At 37.1% G+C, this 15,532-nt stretch overlaps 2 protein-coding genes across 2 annotated transcripts in view; both read right to left on the bottom strand.

The window, feature by feature from the left end:
- Window positions 1–1,642, bottom strand: part of LOC110461510 (BAG family molecular chaperone regulator 1-like) — a 23,790-nt gene extending 22,148 nt beyond the window's left edge. Inside the window, exon 1 of the mRNA XM_021514995.1 lies at window positions 1,563–1,642. Within this exon, the coding sequence (XP_021370670.1) occupies window positions 1,563–1,602 (40 nt within the window). The 5' untranslated portion in view covers window positions 1,603–1,642. The remainder of the gene's footprint in view (window positions 1–1,562) is intronic.
- An 8,579-nt stretch (window positions 1,643–10,221) lies between these two features.
- Window positions 10,222–15,367, bottom strand: LOC110461513 (CST complex subunit TEN1-like). The gene is made up of 2 exons (XM_021514997.1): window positions 15,255–15,367; window positions 10,222–10,747 (listed from the first exon to the last, which is right to left on the bottom strand). Exons 1-2 carry the CDS (start codon window positions 15,344–15,346, stop codon window positions 10,474–10,476), a joined length of 366 nt encoding a protein of 121 aa, XP_021370672.1. The 5' UTR covers window positions 15,347–15,367; the 3' UTR covers window positions 10,222–10,473.
- Between the last annotated feature and the right edge of the window lie 165 nt (window positions 15,368–15,532).

The raw sequence follows: 15,532 nt of genomic DNA, 5'->3' as shown, positions 1-15,532 counted from the left end.
GTCTCAGGTGGGAGGCTGTCCAGCTTGGTCTTAAAGGCTGCCAGGGTTGGGGCAGTCACTGTCTCAGGTGGGAGGCTGTCCAGCTTGGTCTTAAAGGCCGCCAGGGTTGGGGCAGTCACTGTCTCAGGTGGGAGGCTGTCCAGCTTGGTCTAAAAGGCCGCCAGGGTTGGGGCAGTCACTGTCTCAGGTGGGAGGCTGTCCAGCTTGGTCTTAAAGGCCGCCAGGGTTGGGGCAGTCAATGTCTCAGGTGGGAGGCTGTCCAGCTTGGTCTAAAAGGCCGCCAGGGTTGGGGCAGTCGCCGTCTCAGGTGGGAGGCTGTCCAGCTTGGTCTAAAAGGCCGCCAGGGTTGGGGCAGTCACTGTCTCAGGTGGGAGGCTGTCCAGCTTGGTCTTAAAGGCCGCCAGGGTTGGGGCAGTCGCCGTCTCAGGTGGGAGGCTGTTCTACTGCTGTGTTGTCCTGGGGAAGAAGGATTGATTGTAATATTCCTTATTTGCCTGTAATGCATGCAGCCTATGAGATTCTCTTGTTCTTGTGTCGCCACTTGAGGTATATTGATCAGCTGGGATATCCACCAGGTCATCGTTCTGGATCTTGTTCATCATGGTCAGTCGAGCTTTGGATTGTCGTAGCTTCAGACTTTCCCATCCGAGTGAATGATGTTGATGACTGTGCCTGGTGTATATGTGTGTACTCTCCTGTGACAAACCTGGCTGCTGCTCTCTGTGTCTTCTCAATGGTGTTTCTCAGGTTGGTATTTGCTGGGTTTATTTTACCGTTGAAGCATACTTTTCAGAAATTATTTATCAAACCTAAAGACATGCTGGAAAAAAGGGTCCAATACTTAGTTACAGTTTTTCTTTCTAGACAAAAAAAGAGATTGATATAACAGATGAACTATATTGTAGTTGTTAATTACTATAGATAGCAGATATATGGGTCATCTGGACTATATTTTGACATGTAGGCCCAGAGTTGTTCATTAATTTCTGAAATAGAGACAAACTCTGGTCCTGTTCGATTATGCTGGTTAGTAATTTTTTTTAAAGTAATACAAAGTAATTTAAAGCACGATAAGTCCTAAACAAATACCTCAACACTAGCTCAGTCACAGATATGATACACAACTTGCAATGGCCAACACTACATGCACGCAGAACAGGAACACACATTATTCTTCTCTACAAAATAATACACCAACAAGTAGCAATACCACTAACAATCTCATCCCCGCAGACACCAGAACACGTCAAGGACACGACCGTAGTTACAGACATATCTACACATCCAAAGACAAAGCCTTAAAAATGACTATCAATGTTTGAATTAACATTTGTATATCATCTTTACATTCTATAACATTTTAACAAGTAGGAATAGACGAACAGGTCCTACCACAAAATGGTGTGTGCTGATCATGATCGCTACATACAACAAATGATTGAAATATTTCCACCAAGCGGCCTAACTCAGAATTAATGTAGAAACAGTATAACAGAATGTACACGGATAGACCACATTTCATCAGTGCCAATTCATGATAATCAAAACAATTGAGATTTTACCGTAGATAACTTCAAGTTTCAAGCTTGATATCGCAGCCATCTTGAATCCATAAGCAACAATGGATCATTATCTTAACAACGCTTGTAAACAAATTTCCAGACAAGCGTTCGTGTGATTTAGAATATGAACAATTTACATTCGCGTATCCGGTTGAAACGGTTGAACCTGTACAGAAAACGACAGCTACAGATTTGGACCGAGGCTGACCTCAGGAAAATTTGGTACGTGTAGATTGAGGGGTCCAGACGTACCTGACCGAAACTAAAATGTTGACTATTGCCAATTTGCGTTATTTCTTTCTTAAACAATGTCAAGTCACATGTAATTTATAAGATACGGTATGTAATTTAGTGGACGCGTGAGAGAAGGATATAATATTCTTGATACATTGTTTTTTATTCTCCGAAACTGTGGATTTTTAGCTCTGCTTATAGAACGGTCCAAGTGTGTTCGTTTCCTAGTGGAAAATTTCTGCGCCACACGTACCGTTTCAACCGGGATACGCGAATGTAGCCTTAGTTAAGGCATAGACCTAAATTAACTTTAGGTCTCTGGTTAAGGTTAAGCCGGAGCTATCAGGGCCGTTTTCGTTTAAACGGCCAAACCGGTCGGACCACAGTTGTTCGTTTATCAAATAAGGTCGGACCGAGTAATCTAATGCTGCTTTCAGGCGAGCCTTGACAAAGCCTTGCAAGCCCTGCATAAACACATTTGCAGGTCCACCAGGATTAATACCCGAAATTGTTACATTTATAAACGGTCAAACCGGTTGTTCCGCATAAACGAACAGGCCCCAGTATGTGACATTAATTTATTATATAATTTGAAATATTATGATCAACTGTTGACCTTTGCCCTTTCTTGAGGTAACTATGTAATTATAAATATATAACAAGAGAACATTCGTTTCCCAACTAAATTAACAATTTAACATACAAAGGCACGCTGAACACCAACAAGAAGTAACGAGTATGATATATGTTTTACACGTGCTAATTAGCCAACTTGCTAGAATCAATCCAGATCTTTGTATATGTTACAACCACGGACTAAGATCAAGTGGCGGACCCAGGGTGTTGCCCGGGCAACATCCTTTTTTCAGTGTCCAAAAATAATCTGGAATTAGGTTTTTGAAGATTTTCCTCTTTTTTTTTTATATGGGATTTTCTTCTTATATACTGTGAACTATATTATTTTCTATGGCAAGCAGCAGTTTGAATATCTATATATGCCTAAGGGTGCAGTTGCCCAAACAAGGAGTCCACTACTTATACTCTAAACAATAGGGGACTAATCCTCTTTTGTTTATATATTAGTAGGGTCTCCAGTCAGGTCAGTGGTGAATCACAGGTAAATCAACTTCTGATAACTAATCAGATAATCAATAGCTGCTAATAATTGCAAAATAATAATTAATATTTAGAGTTCAGATCCCAAGCTGTTCTTCTGATAACTAACCAGATAATCACTAGCTGCTAATAATTGCAAAAGAATCAATAATATTTAGAGTTCCGATCCCAAGCTGTTAAATGGGTAATGTAAAAAACAGCAGCACACTTTGGAGAATTATCATATTTTGATCTGTACTTGGAAACATCAACTTCTTTACTCAGTGAATGTGAATTTTGTATTCAGAATTTGTCATCGTTTTAGTTAAACTTGTACTTTCAGACTTGTGTGATTTCTCTTATAATTATTGTCATATAAAACTTGTACTTATTTTCAGATAGAGTGTTTTGCGCTAGAGACTTGAGTGATATATATAGAGAATGTGATTTGTGCTAGAAACTTCAGCTTCATTTAGTGGTTTACTGTTTATATACATGTTTAATAATTATCCTTTAGTGCTGTATTAAATATGTATTACTGTTATATGTATGAATAGAAACTTTATTTTATTGCTGACATTAGTATCAATCTGGCTTGAATTAGGGAAATTTATTTTTCATATAATGTAATGCTATTTTTTTCTCTCCATATAATGTAAATATCAATATTAAATGATTATTTTCTATTACTTAGTGCTGTATTAAATGTGTATTACAGTTATTATATGTATGAATAAAAACTTTCTATCCATTTTATTATTGACTTTAGTATCATATCTACAAAATGAGTTGACATTCTTTGTTGAAACAGGCTATAACTAAACTTCAAAGGATTTCCTATATAAACACCTTCCTTTGAATTTTCCAGAGTTGGTATTCGGGGAATGAGCCGCTCAACGGACTGTCTACCTAATCGTATCGTTCTAAAATCACTGTGTGGTGATCACCCGGTCTGTTAGAGAGAGGATAAAATCATCTGTTGGAATTAGGTATATATATGCTATTGTTATTTCAAAGGTAGAGTCCATTTCATGATAGATAAACCTGTATTTTCACCTGTTGTTTCATGTACATTGTACGCATGATCACCAGGAGTGATTTATAATAGCTGTTAAAAATTGTAAATTTCAAAAATGTCAAAGACAATAAAGCATCCACCTTAGCATCACGTTATCAGGTGAATAATAAACAATGTTAGCATAAAAGCCTGGCATGTATATATTTATCCTTTTAACAGGTGTTGCCCTTGTACATATGCATGCATACAAATTCACAATAAAAGACAAACAGTCAAATCATAATTCATATTTATGACAAAATAAATCAATATTTAATTGCCAAAATGCTCGCCTTAACTACATGCACATGAAAGGCATGACACAAACATCAACATTTTAACCAAAAACCTAAATGTTTACCATTGTTTCAGAGAATTTGTTAACACTCGCTCCGCTCGGCCATCATAAAATATGAATACTCTATGTTATAAAATATAACCTGGAATAATACCGCAAACTCAGAAAAACTATTCTATGCCTGCTTCGATCTGTTTGACATTGGAAATAATGTCCGATAAATTCTAGCTTTCTACGCTTGGCAGTGCTTCAACAAGTTAAGTTTTATATCTTCAGAAAAAATAGTTCACCTCACTCTGCCCGGCAGGGTAATTACAATTGTCACAATCTCAGAAATAATGAAGTTCTATTTATTGTTTGGTGCCAGAAAGTAGTATACAGGTACAACCGACATGACAATTATAATTTATTAGTTTTTTTTAGTCCTTTTCTGGGTTTAACATTTTGGGCAACACCCAAAATTAATTTCTCATTTTATTTTTCATAAATAGAAACTATCCACTTTTCATTTCTATCACAATTTAATATTTCGGACACGTGGTTTTATAAAAAAAAAAAAAACGCGAAATACCATCCATCAGATTACGTAGGCCCCTGAACCGGCGTTACTGTAAGGGACACCTCTGGTATTTTTGAGAATATTTGGGGATAAACGATCAATATCGGCAGAAAATATGCATAGTTGAGATATTTTAGAGTCAAGGAGGGTTCTGATTAAATTTCTTCTCCAAACTAGCATTAGTTTTGATACAATAGACTTTTGAAAATGATACCCAAATAAATAGCGTCGCACGGCACGTAAATCTTCTTACCTTTAAATTGTCAAAGTGACGATAATCGGCAGCCAATAAAGCTTAATGCAGTTTAATTGTCATGAAAAGTATTATCAAATGAAAACTGTATACATTAAAAGTACTTCTTTGCATTGAATGAGAGTTTCTTGGGCCTTTTTCCCACAAGTGTCCCGTTTTGGGTACAGTAAATATCCAGGTGTTTTCAGGAGGCCATATTTTTTTTAACAATGCCCATAAGGTATCATTATTATAGCGTTTTTAGTCCTTTCCACATTATTCTTTTAAAATAACCATGGTTTACAATTCTTTACATTTTCTTATTTCAAATGAGTACATCCTTAAATACAGCTAGGGTCACTTTATAATACGACCTCGCGACGTACATCTTAGTTAACAGCATGGTTTATATTCATATACCATGCTTTCAGGTTTGGTGAACCTTCGAGAAACACGTATTGTATAAAGCGAAACACTTCTGGTATGTCAAACACGCTATACTTGTTGAAGGTGGCAACTTTATTCAGGATAATTCTGTGTCCATCTCTTCACCACGTCGCTCCAGCTCCTTTTCATTTGAGTTTGTTCGAACTTTCTGCTTTGATGGCCATACTAATCGAGCTGAATGCCATTACCTTAATTACGTTATTGTTGATGCTGACCAAAACTCTTCGCCGATATCATTGGATCAGTAAACATAAATTTGATTGGTTTATCGATTATTTTCACATATTATGCCCGCCACGACGAGAGTCTGCATCAACAGATATCAGAGTTCCATAACAAGGACAGCAGTGACACACAAACGTACTGTACACGTAAACATAATGTCTTGATTAGTTCATTGATTCAAACCTGTTTTATTGCCAATGTAACTAGCAGTGGGATTGGGCACACGCTGAACAATTTATACCAAGTCCTTTCCCTTTTATTTTATTTTAATGCTTACTTACCCCTTTCCCTTTTATTTTATTTTAATGCTTACTTACCCCTTTCCCTTCTATTTTATTTTAATGCTTACTTACCCCTTTCCCTTTTATTTTATTTTAATGCTTACTTACCCCTTTCCCTTTTATTTTATTTTAATGCTTACTTACCCCTTTCCCTTTTATTTTATTTTAATGCTTACTTACCCCTTTCCCTTTTATTTTATTTTAATGCTTACTTACCCCTTTCCCTTTTATTTTATTTTAATGCTTACTTACCCCTTTCCCTTTTATTTTATTTTAATGCTTACTTACCCCTTTCCCTTTTATTTTATTTTAATGCTTACTTACCCCTTTCCCTTTTATTTTATTTTAATGCTTACTTACCCCTTTCCCTGCGATGTCAGGAAACCGAGGGTAAATGAAACTGCAATTCAATTCCAGATTGATGGAAATATGGCAAAATGTCAACAAGGAAAATATTTATATAGTAACTATTGAAAAGGTACAAGAAGAATGATACCAGAGAACGTATTCATGAAACTGTTCTCATTTTCAAACTCGAGTCCTGTACATGTGCTCAAGTCCAATTTCTTGTTCCCGAATTAAAATAATAAAAATTAATAACACTTTGTCAATGATCGACAAGAACTTTAGAGATACTTCAAGCCGAATACTGTTGTCCAATTTTACTGTTAACTTTTTGACTGTTACATAATTTTATCATGTTTAAAGGATGTTGGCTTGAGCACGTAATAGTCATACTCGAGGATGAGAACGGTTTCATGAATTCGGGTACAGGTGTGCCTCTAGCATTCAACAATTCTAGCACTGCCCAACCACGTACTCATTTACAGCTGAGTAGACTGGAACAAGCGGAGAGAAGTATCTTGCTCAAGGATACAACAGTTACACAGTGCCGTGACGTGACTCGAAGGTCACGAGCCCGGCGTCCGACCGCTAGACTATCGTACCTCGTGTCAAAAACCTGTGCTAAGTTTGGCTGTTGCAAACATTTATAACGGCAATGATCATGAGACGACAAAGCCTTTTTAAATCAATTTCGAATCAGCTGCGATGCGTTTACCCCGTACGTAGGCGGGGACACAGCGGTGTAGCTATAAAGAAAGAGAATGTTCGCGAATGAAAAGTCAAAATCGTCCTTACATAGCGTATAAGCAAGCTGTCAGTCTTTGTCGGTCATACTATAAGTAAAGATCGAAATAAGCGGTTAATACTTCGGTATCTCTTGAGGGTATATCATTGGCGTGGTCAATACATTTCTAATATAAAAGCAAAACTGAAGGATGTGGTATGCCTTTGTTACTTGTCCTGGTAAGCTCTTCAATTAAGCCCCAGAACATGTATGTGTGACAAAAACACTGTGCACGTTACATCTCGTTAAACATTAAATATCAAGCAAAGGAGTTTGGTATTACTTTCAAATATCTCGTCCATCAGTTAAATTTAAGACGGAATCCACGGATATTGTTTTGATTTGTTATTTGCAATCTATTTCTGAACATTTCCCCCAATCAATCACGCTTATATAAGACAAACTTTAAGTTTTATAACTTGTGTCTTATCCCTTTTGTATTATTTGCAAATAAAATATGTTTAAATCAAAATCAATCATGCTCATTGTTGGAACATAATTGATCTCAGACAAAATACTAAATGTATTGCCCTCTGTTGCGGCACTCTCTGCTTCCTTGAGTACTATTGTCTGCCATACGATTAGCTCTTACTACGATAGATTGCTGTAGTCTGAGGGCTGTGTGAAGATGGCCCATTCCTATAGTGATAGCCCCTCCGTCTCCATAGGAAGTCATTTTGTAAACGACTGACAGGTCGCGCTTTTGGTTTGCCTTGTTTGTGTTTTACGTCCTATTAACAGCTATGGTCATTTAAGGACGTACCAGGTTGCGGAGGTGGAGGAGTTCCCGGAGAAAAACCACCGACCTACGGCCTGTATCTTGGCGACTGTCCCACGTAGGCCTCGGACCCGTGACCCAGGTCGCGCATATATAATTAGTTTCCACTTTCGCCTTATTATATTATAATTCCAACCTCTGACGTTGCGGTTCTTATATATTTTGCTATCGGCATCATCAGCTTCTATTCTCTCAATATCAAGTCATGTTAAGATTTTATAAGTACCCATTACATAAATTTCCAAGAAATCGAAACGATATCACCAAATTCAAGATAATTCTTTCCCCTATAACGAGGGACTTTTTTAGGATGTCACTATTCATTTTGGCTAGCATAGAAAATACACAGATGCACAATGCAATTTAACTAGCAACCGAGCTTCACTTAATCTGATAATAATGATAATAATATAATAATTCGAGGTAAATATACCGCTTTATCACAACCTACACAATGACTACACAACTCCAGTTTTAGAACCTTTAGAAAAAGCAAATTTATCATTTCTTCATTTAAACAGAATGAAAACCATGGCTTGTGCAGTTTTTAAAATTATTACCAATGTAGCTCCGGATTATTTATGTAATCTTTTAACCATGAAATCGTCTTTTTATAACCTCAGGTATGAAAGGCAGCTGGAGCTACCAATAGTAAGAACAACCGGGTATGGACTGAAGTCTTTTCGCTACGACGCCGCCCGGGTGTGGAACATTCTGCCAAACCATTTGAGGAAGGTGGATAGTTATCCAGTTTGCCAGACTGCTGCACTCCTGGGATGGCCCCGTTTGCTCATGTCGTATCTGTACCTGTGTCTAGAGTTTTAATGTTCTTTCAGTGTTTCAGTCTTTATTACTAGTTACCTGCTTTATTTATCTATTATTTATTTATCTTAACTTTTGCTTTGCATGGCGCTTTTATATACCAATAACTGGCAGCATAGTTTCAAGCCCCTCTCTTCTAATCATCATTATAGCTCAATATCTTTTACTTACAAGACCTTGTCGTCCTATTTTAATTTACACTATATTAGTGTATATTATGTCAATTTTTACTCTTTTGCTATATTAGCATGTATGTCCATTACACTTGAAGTGTTTTAACCCTCCCATCATATAGCAACACCTGTGATATGCAGGTGTTTCACTATTACCACTTTACATCATTTTTAGTATAGTACTTTACATTTAGTGCCTGTGATATCTAATTATATGCGGCTATGTTATTGTATGTTTTACTGATTATCTGCTAGCTTTCTGTGAGTGTATAGCTTGTTTGTTGTTTTCTGTTTGCTTTTTATCATGTTTGTCGCAAAAATAGTGCTACAGCGCTAATGTTTCTATGTTTGATATATGCGACGTTAAATAAAGTTTCTTGTATCTTGTATCTTGTTGTTGTATATGGGTCGAACATAATAAAAAAACCATTAATAGTAAACTTCTGAATAACCAAGAACCAGGGTGATGATATTTGGCCAGTTGCATGCAAGGATGAACGGTTACCAAGTTTGTCCCAATAAATGATCTTTACAAATATTCAAGGTCACATATTGGTGAAGTACATGTATGACATCACCTCAAAGCATTTGTGATGCCTTGTGTTTTTCATGTCAATGGTATATTTTACAATCTTTCTATCCTTTCCCATAACTTCAGAAATATGAAGCGTCTTTTTTGTTTCTTTTAATTAGCAATTAGTTTGGATATTGATGGCATGTGTTCCAGGGATCAAATAGGAAATACTTGACCACTTTTAATGTTCACCATTGAAGTTATTTCATTGTGAACTGAGCAGATAACAGAGACCACTAGGAGACACTTTACTGGACTGGTCTCTACAGGTTTAACTATTTGGTCTCTATTTGAATCTTGAAAACTAATATCAAAATCAAAGAATCAATCACAAGACAACCGCCTATTCACATTAGAAAAGCAGGACATAATGAATTAATGGGGTCTAAACTGCCATTTTAACTTGTAAAAGTCTAATTCCAGGGGTGTTGTTATCCTGTTCAAATGTTTGGAATATAAGGAGGCACAGTATTCTAGTGGTAGGACGCCGGACTCGTGACCATTGCATCTTTGAGCAAGATACTTTACCCCGCTTGTTCCAGTCTACTCAGCTGTAAATGATGAATCGCTTCGAGACGGCCTACGGACTAGGTTGTGATAAGCGGTAAATAAGAACCTCAAATTATTATAATTATTATTAATATTTCCCCCCAACAGTTGTCTCTTTATACAGGGTTAACGATTTGGTCTCTTTCAGCACCTTGAAAAGTAACAGCAAAGTTAAGGATCAATCACAACTCCAGGGTATAGGGTTTTTTTCCATTTATTAATTAGAAGTGGTTCTGGTATCTGATTATACAGGCAAACTTCTCCTTAACATGTCCAGACTTCCTACAGTACACTGTAATCAGTTAAGATCCCCCCCCCCCCTCCCTTTAATCCTAATTATGTGTAGTATTTTTCCCACATATATTCCATAAAGTGCATAAAACTAAAACAATCTTTATGAAATAGAAAAACATTTGTATTCTAAGATATCATTGATACAAAACTCGAGACACTATGACTTATGTTTCAGTACGAGAGTTGATATATTCTCTCTGTGTAGCTATCACATTCCTGTATAAGATTAAGTCTAATCCATCCACTGATCGAATCACCCGGGTCCGCAACACAACACTGCTGTATTTCTCACTGTATTCAAGCTCCCCAATGACTTGGAATAAGGCACCAATGTGTGAATCAAACGGTTCCACAAGAGACGTATCCAAGGTTACACTCGCACAAGTCTGTGGGTCTGTTAGTGTTGCTCGACATTCTTCAAAATTGTGCTCATCCAGCCTAAAAAAAACAATGTATTTATGATGAACAAGATGCACTTTGTTGACATAATATTTTTCCATTTAGGGTCTGAATATCCTAGGTATCTAAAGCCAGTAAAAATATTTGGTGATTCGGCTAACCCTATATAGCTACCCTCCCTTTTTTTGTGCCTACCCTCTAACTTTTGAAGACAATTTTCAAAGAAGCAAGATCTTCTTTATAAACCATATAAACTAAATTTTTACCCCAAATTTTTTCCAACATGTTACTGGAAACACATATTTCTTTCTGGCCAAATATTTACACTTTGTTTTGTTTTCCAAGCTAAGGTGCTTGTCATGTTTTACTGTGATCTATAAAGCGTAATGGTGTATGGATCTCGACTCTTATCGTGCTCATCTAAAATTAGCAAAAAACAAAGGGTAGACTCTCACATTTCTGGTCTCAATGTCTACATTTCATACTCAAATACAATTTTTTCCAACCTTTCACCCTGGATTAGGTTGACCTTGGACCATTATAAAAATGTTTGCGCCCCTGCTAAACAGTTTTAAGCGAAGTTGACCCGTGCCAATTAGGTCAGAGACGTATATCCTGTCTTTAATTATGCATGTGTAACAGGAAAGAGAGCTGAGTGCTTCAACTGGGGGGGATTGAACCCGCAATCCCTAGTCGGACGCTCTACCACTGAGCTAAACGGAAATTCCCTTTAGCAGGAAACTAGAAGGGACCGTTATCCTATGTACAGTAAGTATCTGCCACACTACTCCCCCCTTTTTAAAAGTGATTGCCCTTGAACACCACAATGCAGGTTCCCCGTCACCACAGTTAGGGCCACTGACACCATTTGTAATAGGAAAGAAAAACGTATGCTTCCCCGGGATCGAACCTGTGATCCCTAGGTCCCTCATTGGACGCTCTACAACTGAGCTAAAGGGAAATTCTCTCTAGCATAAAGCATAGGTGCTAGACTCGCTAATAGTTTTATGATGTGTATACTATATTATAGCACTATCATATATACACATCATATTACTATTAATGTGTCCAGTGTGTCCCAACACCTGTGGCATAAAGCGCCTTCTATGTGCAATTAATATCTGCCACGTCTCCGATAAGGTCAAACCAGGTAATTTCAAAGACTTCCTCAAGCTCCTGGTAATATCACAAATTCACGATCCTATTGCCGATTCAGTTCTGAGAGATGTTAGTCTAAAAGAAAACATTAACAGACAGAAGACGGTCGACTAATCAATATCATAGATATCAACAAGTTCAGGCACTCCGGGACAAGTGAGCTTAACGTATCAAGATGCCAAGAGGGCCTGTATCACTCATCTGGATATTTAAACAGTCAAAGCAAAATTTTCTCTTTAAATATAATACTGTATTACAAATATTTCCAAATATTGGCTCAGTTTCTCAGCAACACCCATCCCTCCGTCCTCATTGGGGTGGGGCATGGTTTATACAACATTGAACATATTGGGCCAAGGACACTCTTTGAGATTTATCCTGCTTTTAGAAGTTACTACCCTTTCAACAAAAAAGGGGGAAAATGACTGGCATGTTACATGTCTACATGTACAGAATTATGAGCTAAAAATTGACCCGATGCTTTGTTTTGATAAAAATGATACTGAAAATATTATAATGGGAAAAAATTAAGATAAGAGAACAGATACTTTTATCTTTATCTTTTTTGTGCCCATGGATATGTGTTCTATTGGCTTTCAAAAACAATAATTGCATGAAAAATGTGTGTATCAAAATATTTCCAAAGGGAAAATTTGAATAGGAAAAGGGGATTTTTTTCACAAGATATCAAAGGGGGAAAGAGAGAATAAAAGTAGTAAAAATGGCCTAGATAAATCCCTAACTCTATATCAAATTAGAAATTTGATTTTGATAAAATCTCTAGGATAAAAATCCTTACCTTTGACTCTTGGTTATTCAAAACAACCTGTTACAAGATTTTCATTCGTAAACTTTGCCGGGCTCCATCTAAGGAAGCTACTCGTTATATGCCTTATTAATAATAAATAAATAATATACAACATTTATATAGCGCCCTATATAATTTGTAAAATTACTCTTAGGCGCTTTACAACATATGGATAAATAGTAATGGTTATAATTGTGAAAACAAACAACAAAGGCTTGCAATCACTTTCATACATTTAACAAGCAATGCGCACATAATTGAACAAATAAAAGGGTGGTATTTACATGACGTCTTTGCAAAGATTCTAAAATGCAGACGTGAAGAAGTGAGGTTTTATGTCCCTCTTGAACTTGGGCCAGGGTATTTGACTTCCTAATAGCAGATGGTAAGCTATTCCACAACGTAGCTGAAACCCTCCCACAGCATCCATTTCCGTAGGTCACAGCAAGAGATTTTGGGACACACAACAAAGATTCTGACTCCGACCGGATTGATCTTGACGGCTGATACAGGGTAACAAGCTCCTGTAGGTACTNCGTTTCCGTAGGTCACAGAAAGAGATTTTGGGACACACAACAAAGATTCTGACTCCGACCGCAGTGATCTTGACGGCTGATACAGGGTAACAAGCTCCTGTAGGTACTGAGGAGCTGTTCCATACAGTGCCTTGTATGTGTTGTATTTTGAACTGCAACCTGTATCGTAGAGGTAGCCAGTGCAACGAATAAAGCGCAGGTGTGATGTGCTTTCTCTTTCGAGTACGAGTAACTAGCCGTGCTGCAGTGTTCTGGACCCTCTGCAGACGACTAGTTAGTTTGTCAGATATACCACAGAGCAGGGCGTTACCATAATCCAACCGAGAGGTAACAAGTGAATGCACCAAAATCTTGCATGCATCTGCAGTTAGAAACTGCCGAATACAGCCGATGTTCCTGATCTGGTAGTAACAGGATTTGGCAATAGCGTTCACTTNCAGTCACTCCATAAGAGTATTCCAGACGTTAATTAAGTATGCCATGGTCGATGACGTCAAATGCAGCTGACAAGTCCAGCATGACAAGCACCGCTCTGCACTTGCCTTTCATTTCTTCAAAAGCAACCATTTGCAGTTTCTGCCATTTTTGACCTGTGACCAGTCACCTTGGAAGTAGGTCATTTCCACTCCCAAACTTTGTCGGGCTCCAGGAAGCTACCAGCTAAATATTATGATACTGTGCAGTTTTGGTTCTTCAGAAGAAGTTGTTTTAAGTGTTTGACATATTTGACCCTGTGACCTTGAAAGTAGGTTAGGTAGCGGTGTCCAGTAGCATTCGGTGACCATGGGTGATAATTTTGTACAATGAATAACCCCTACAATTTTACATGCATCAAAATTTTAAAAAGAACAAGAATTCCACAGGAGTGGATGTGGCGCCTGCTCAGCACTTATAGTAAGAAAAGTGTTTTGGCTCGAGCTATCACGTAAACAGATATTTTTGTACTCAGCACATGGGTAAATATTGTGAAAAATCCACTAAAATGACCTATTAAGCTAAAGTGTGAGTATTTCTGTTACCTAGTAGTGATATTTAATTTAAGACAGGTTTTAAGAAAGAAAAAAACATTTTTTTTGCATGTTTTGGGGTGTTTTTTGATGTGGTAACCATGGTTTTCATAAGTCCAAAATCTGGAGAAACACTTTAAAAAAAAATCATTCTTCTAAAAACAAGAAACCGCCAATATGGCCAAATTCAATGCTACATTACATTTTCATGTAAAGCATCACATGTGATATTATAAGCATTCTTTAAGATACATAAGCCATGCAAGTTTAGTTGATGTACAACAAGTAGTTACCTACTTAGTAACTGACCTTAACCAATCTTCTTTACCTGGTCACTGAAGCAGAAAATTTAGGTCACAACCAGCATCTGAAGCTTCGCATGTGATAAGCATCCGTAGATACATAAGCCAAGCAAGTTTTGTAGATGTGGGATAATTAATAACTTGGAACCTGAGCTTAACCATTCTTCTAATATAACCTTATAGTGTGCAGAGAGACGCACAGATGGGAATCACCAATCTATAAGCCGTGATTGCCTTGCACTGTGGCCAAAAATGTATTCAAAATGCAGTTTATATAAATATATATAGCGATAAATGTCCATGCGACGGTAAAAATATAAATAAAACAAAACACGAAGATATCATTTATAAATATATATATATATATAAATATGTTGGGTGTTGGTGCAGGATGAATCTACGAGATATGCCCTTTATTTTTAGGATCAGGCCATTTCTACTGTACTCTGCTACCTTAATGTAATTTTCAATCACAAACTGAAGAAGCTATTCATAACAAGATTCTAAAACTTTCGGTTTTTCATAAGTCCATTGAAGTGTCAAGACACATTTACCCACATGTCTGATGACCTTGAAAGTAGGTACGACACTCGACAGACGCTGCGCCATGACATAATTCGGGCAGGTGCGGATGAGCTAAAAATACATGCTTAGCACAATTCGTTAGACTTCAGATCCCAGGCCTAAACCTTAGCATTGTATTATCAGTAAATAAGCAAGATACAGTATCAGTACCTTCCACACAATTTAACCGATTTCCCATCAACACTGTTGTGTTTTTCCTTCGGTATTTCTCCAATAAACACAACTTCCCCATGTGCTTGCATATTTTCCCGCCAAATGATACAAAAGTGTATCGCAGCAAATAATTTTGAGAATCAGGATTAGTTCATTTTCATAAACCATATTTGTATTTCTACCAAGAGGATATAAGTCTTTATATATGTTTACAGTGTTTTATTAATAAATATGGTATGTTTATTATATATTTATAGTCTATGACAAAACGACTC

Source organism: Mizuhopecten yessoensis, unplaced genomic scaffold, assembly GCF_002113885.1.
Source record: "Mizuhopecten yessoensis strain PY_sf001 unplaced genomic scaffold, ASM211388v2 scaffold10631, whole genome shotgun sequence".
NCBI classification, from domain to species: domain Eukaryota; kingdom Metazoa; phylum Mollusca; class Bivalvia; order Pectinida; family Pectinidae; genus Mizuhopecten; species Mizuhopecten yessoensis.
The sequence above is the reverse complement of the archived record's forward strand: the minus strand, read 5'-3'. Positions and strand labels throughout refer to the sequence as shown.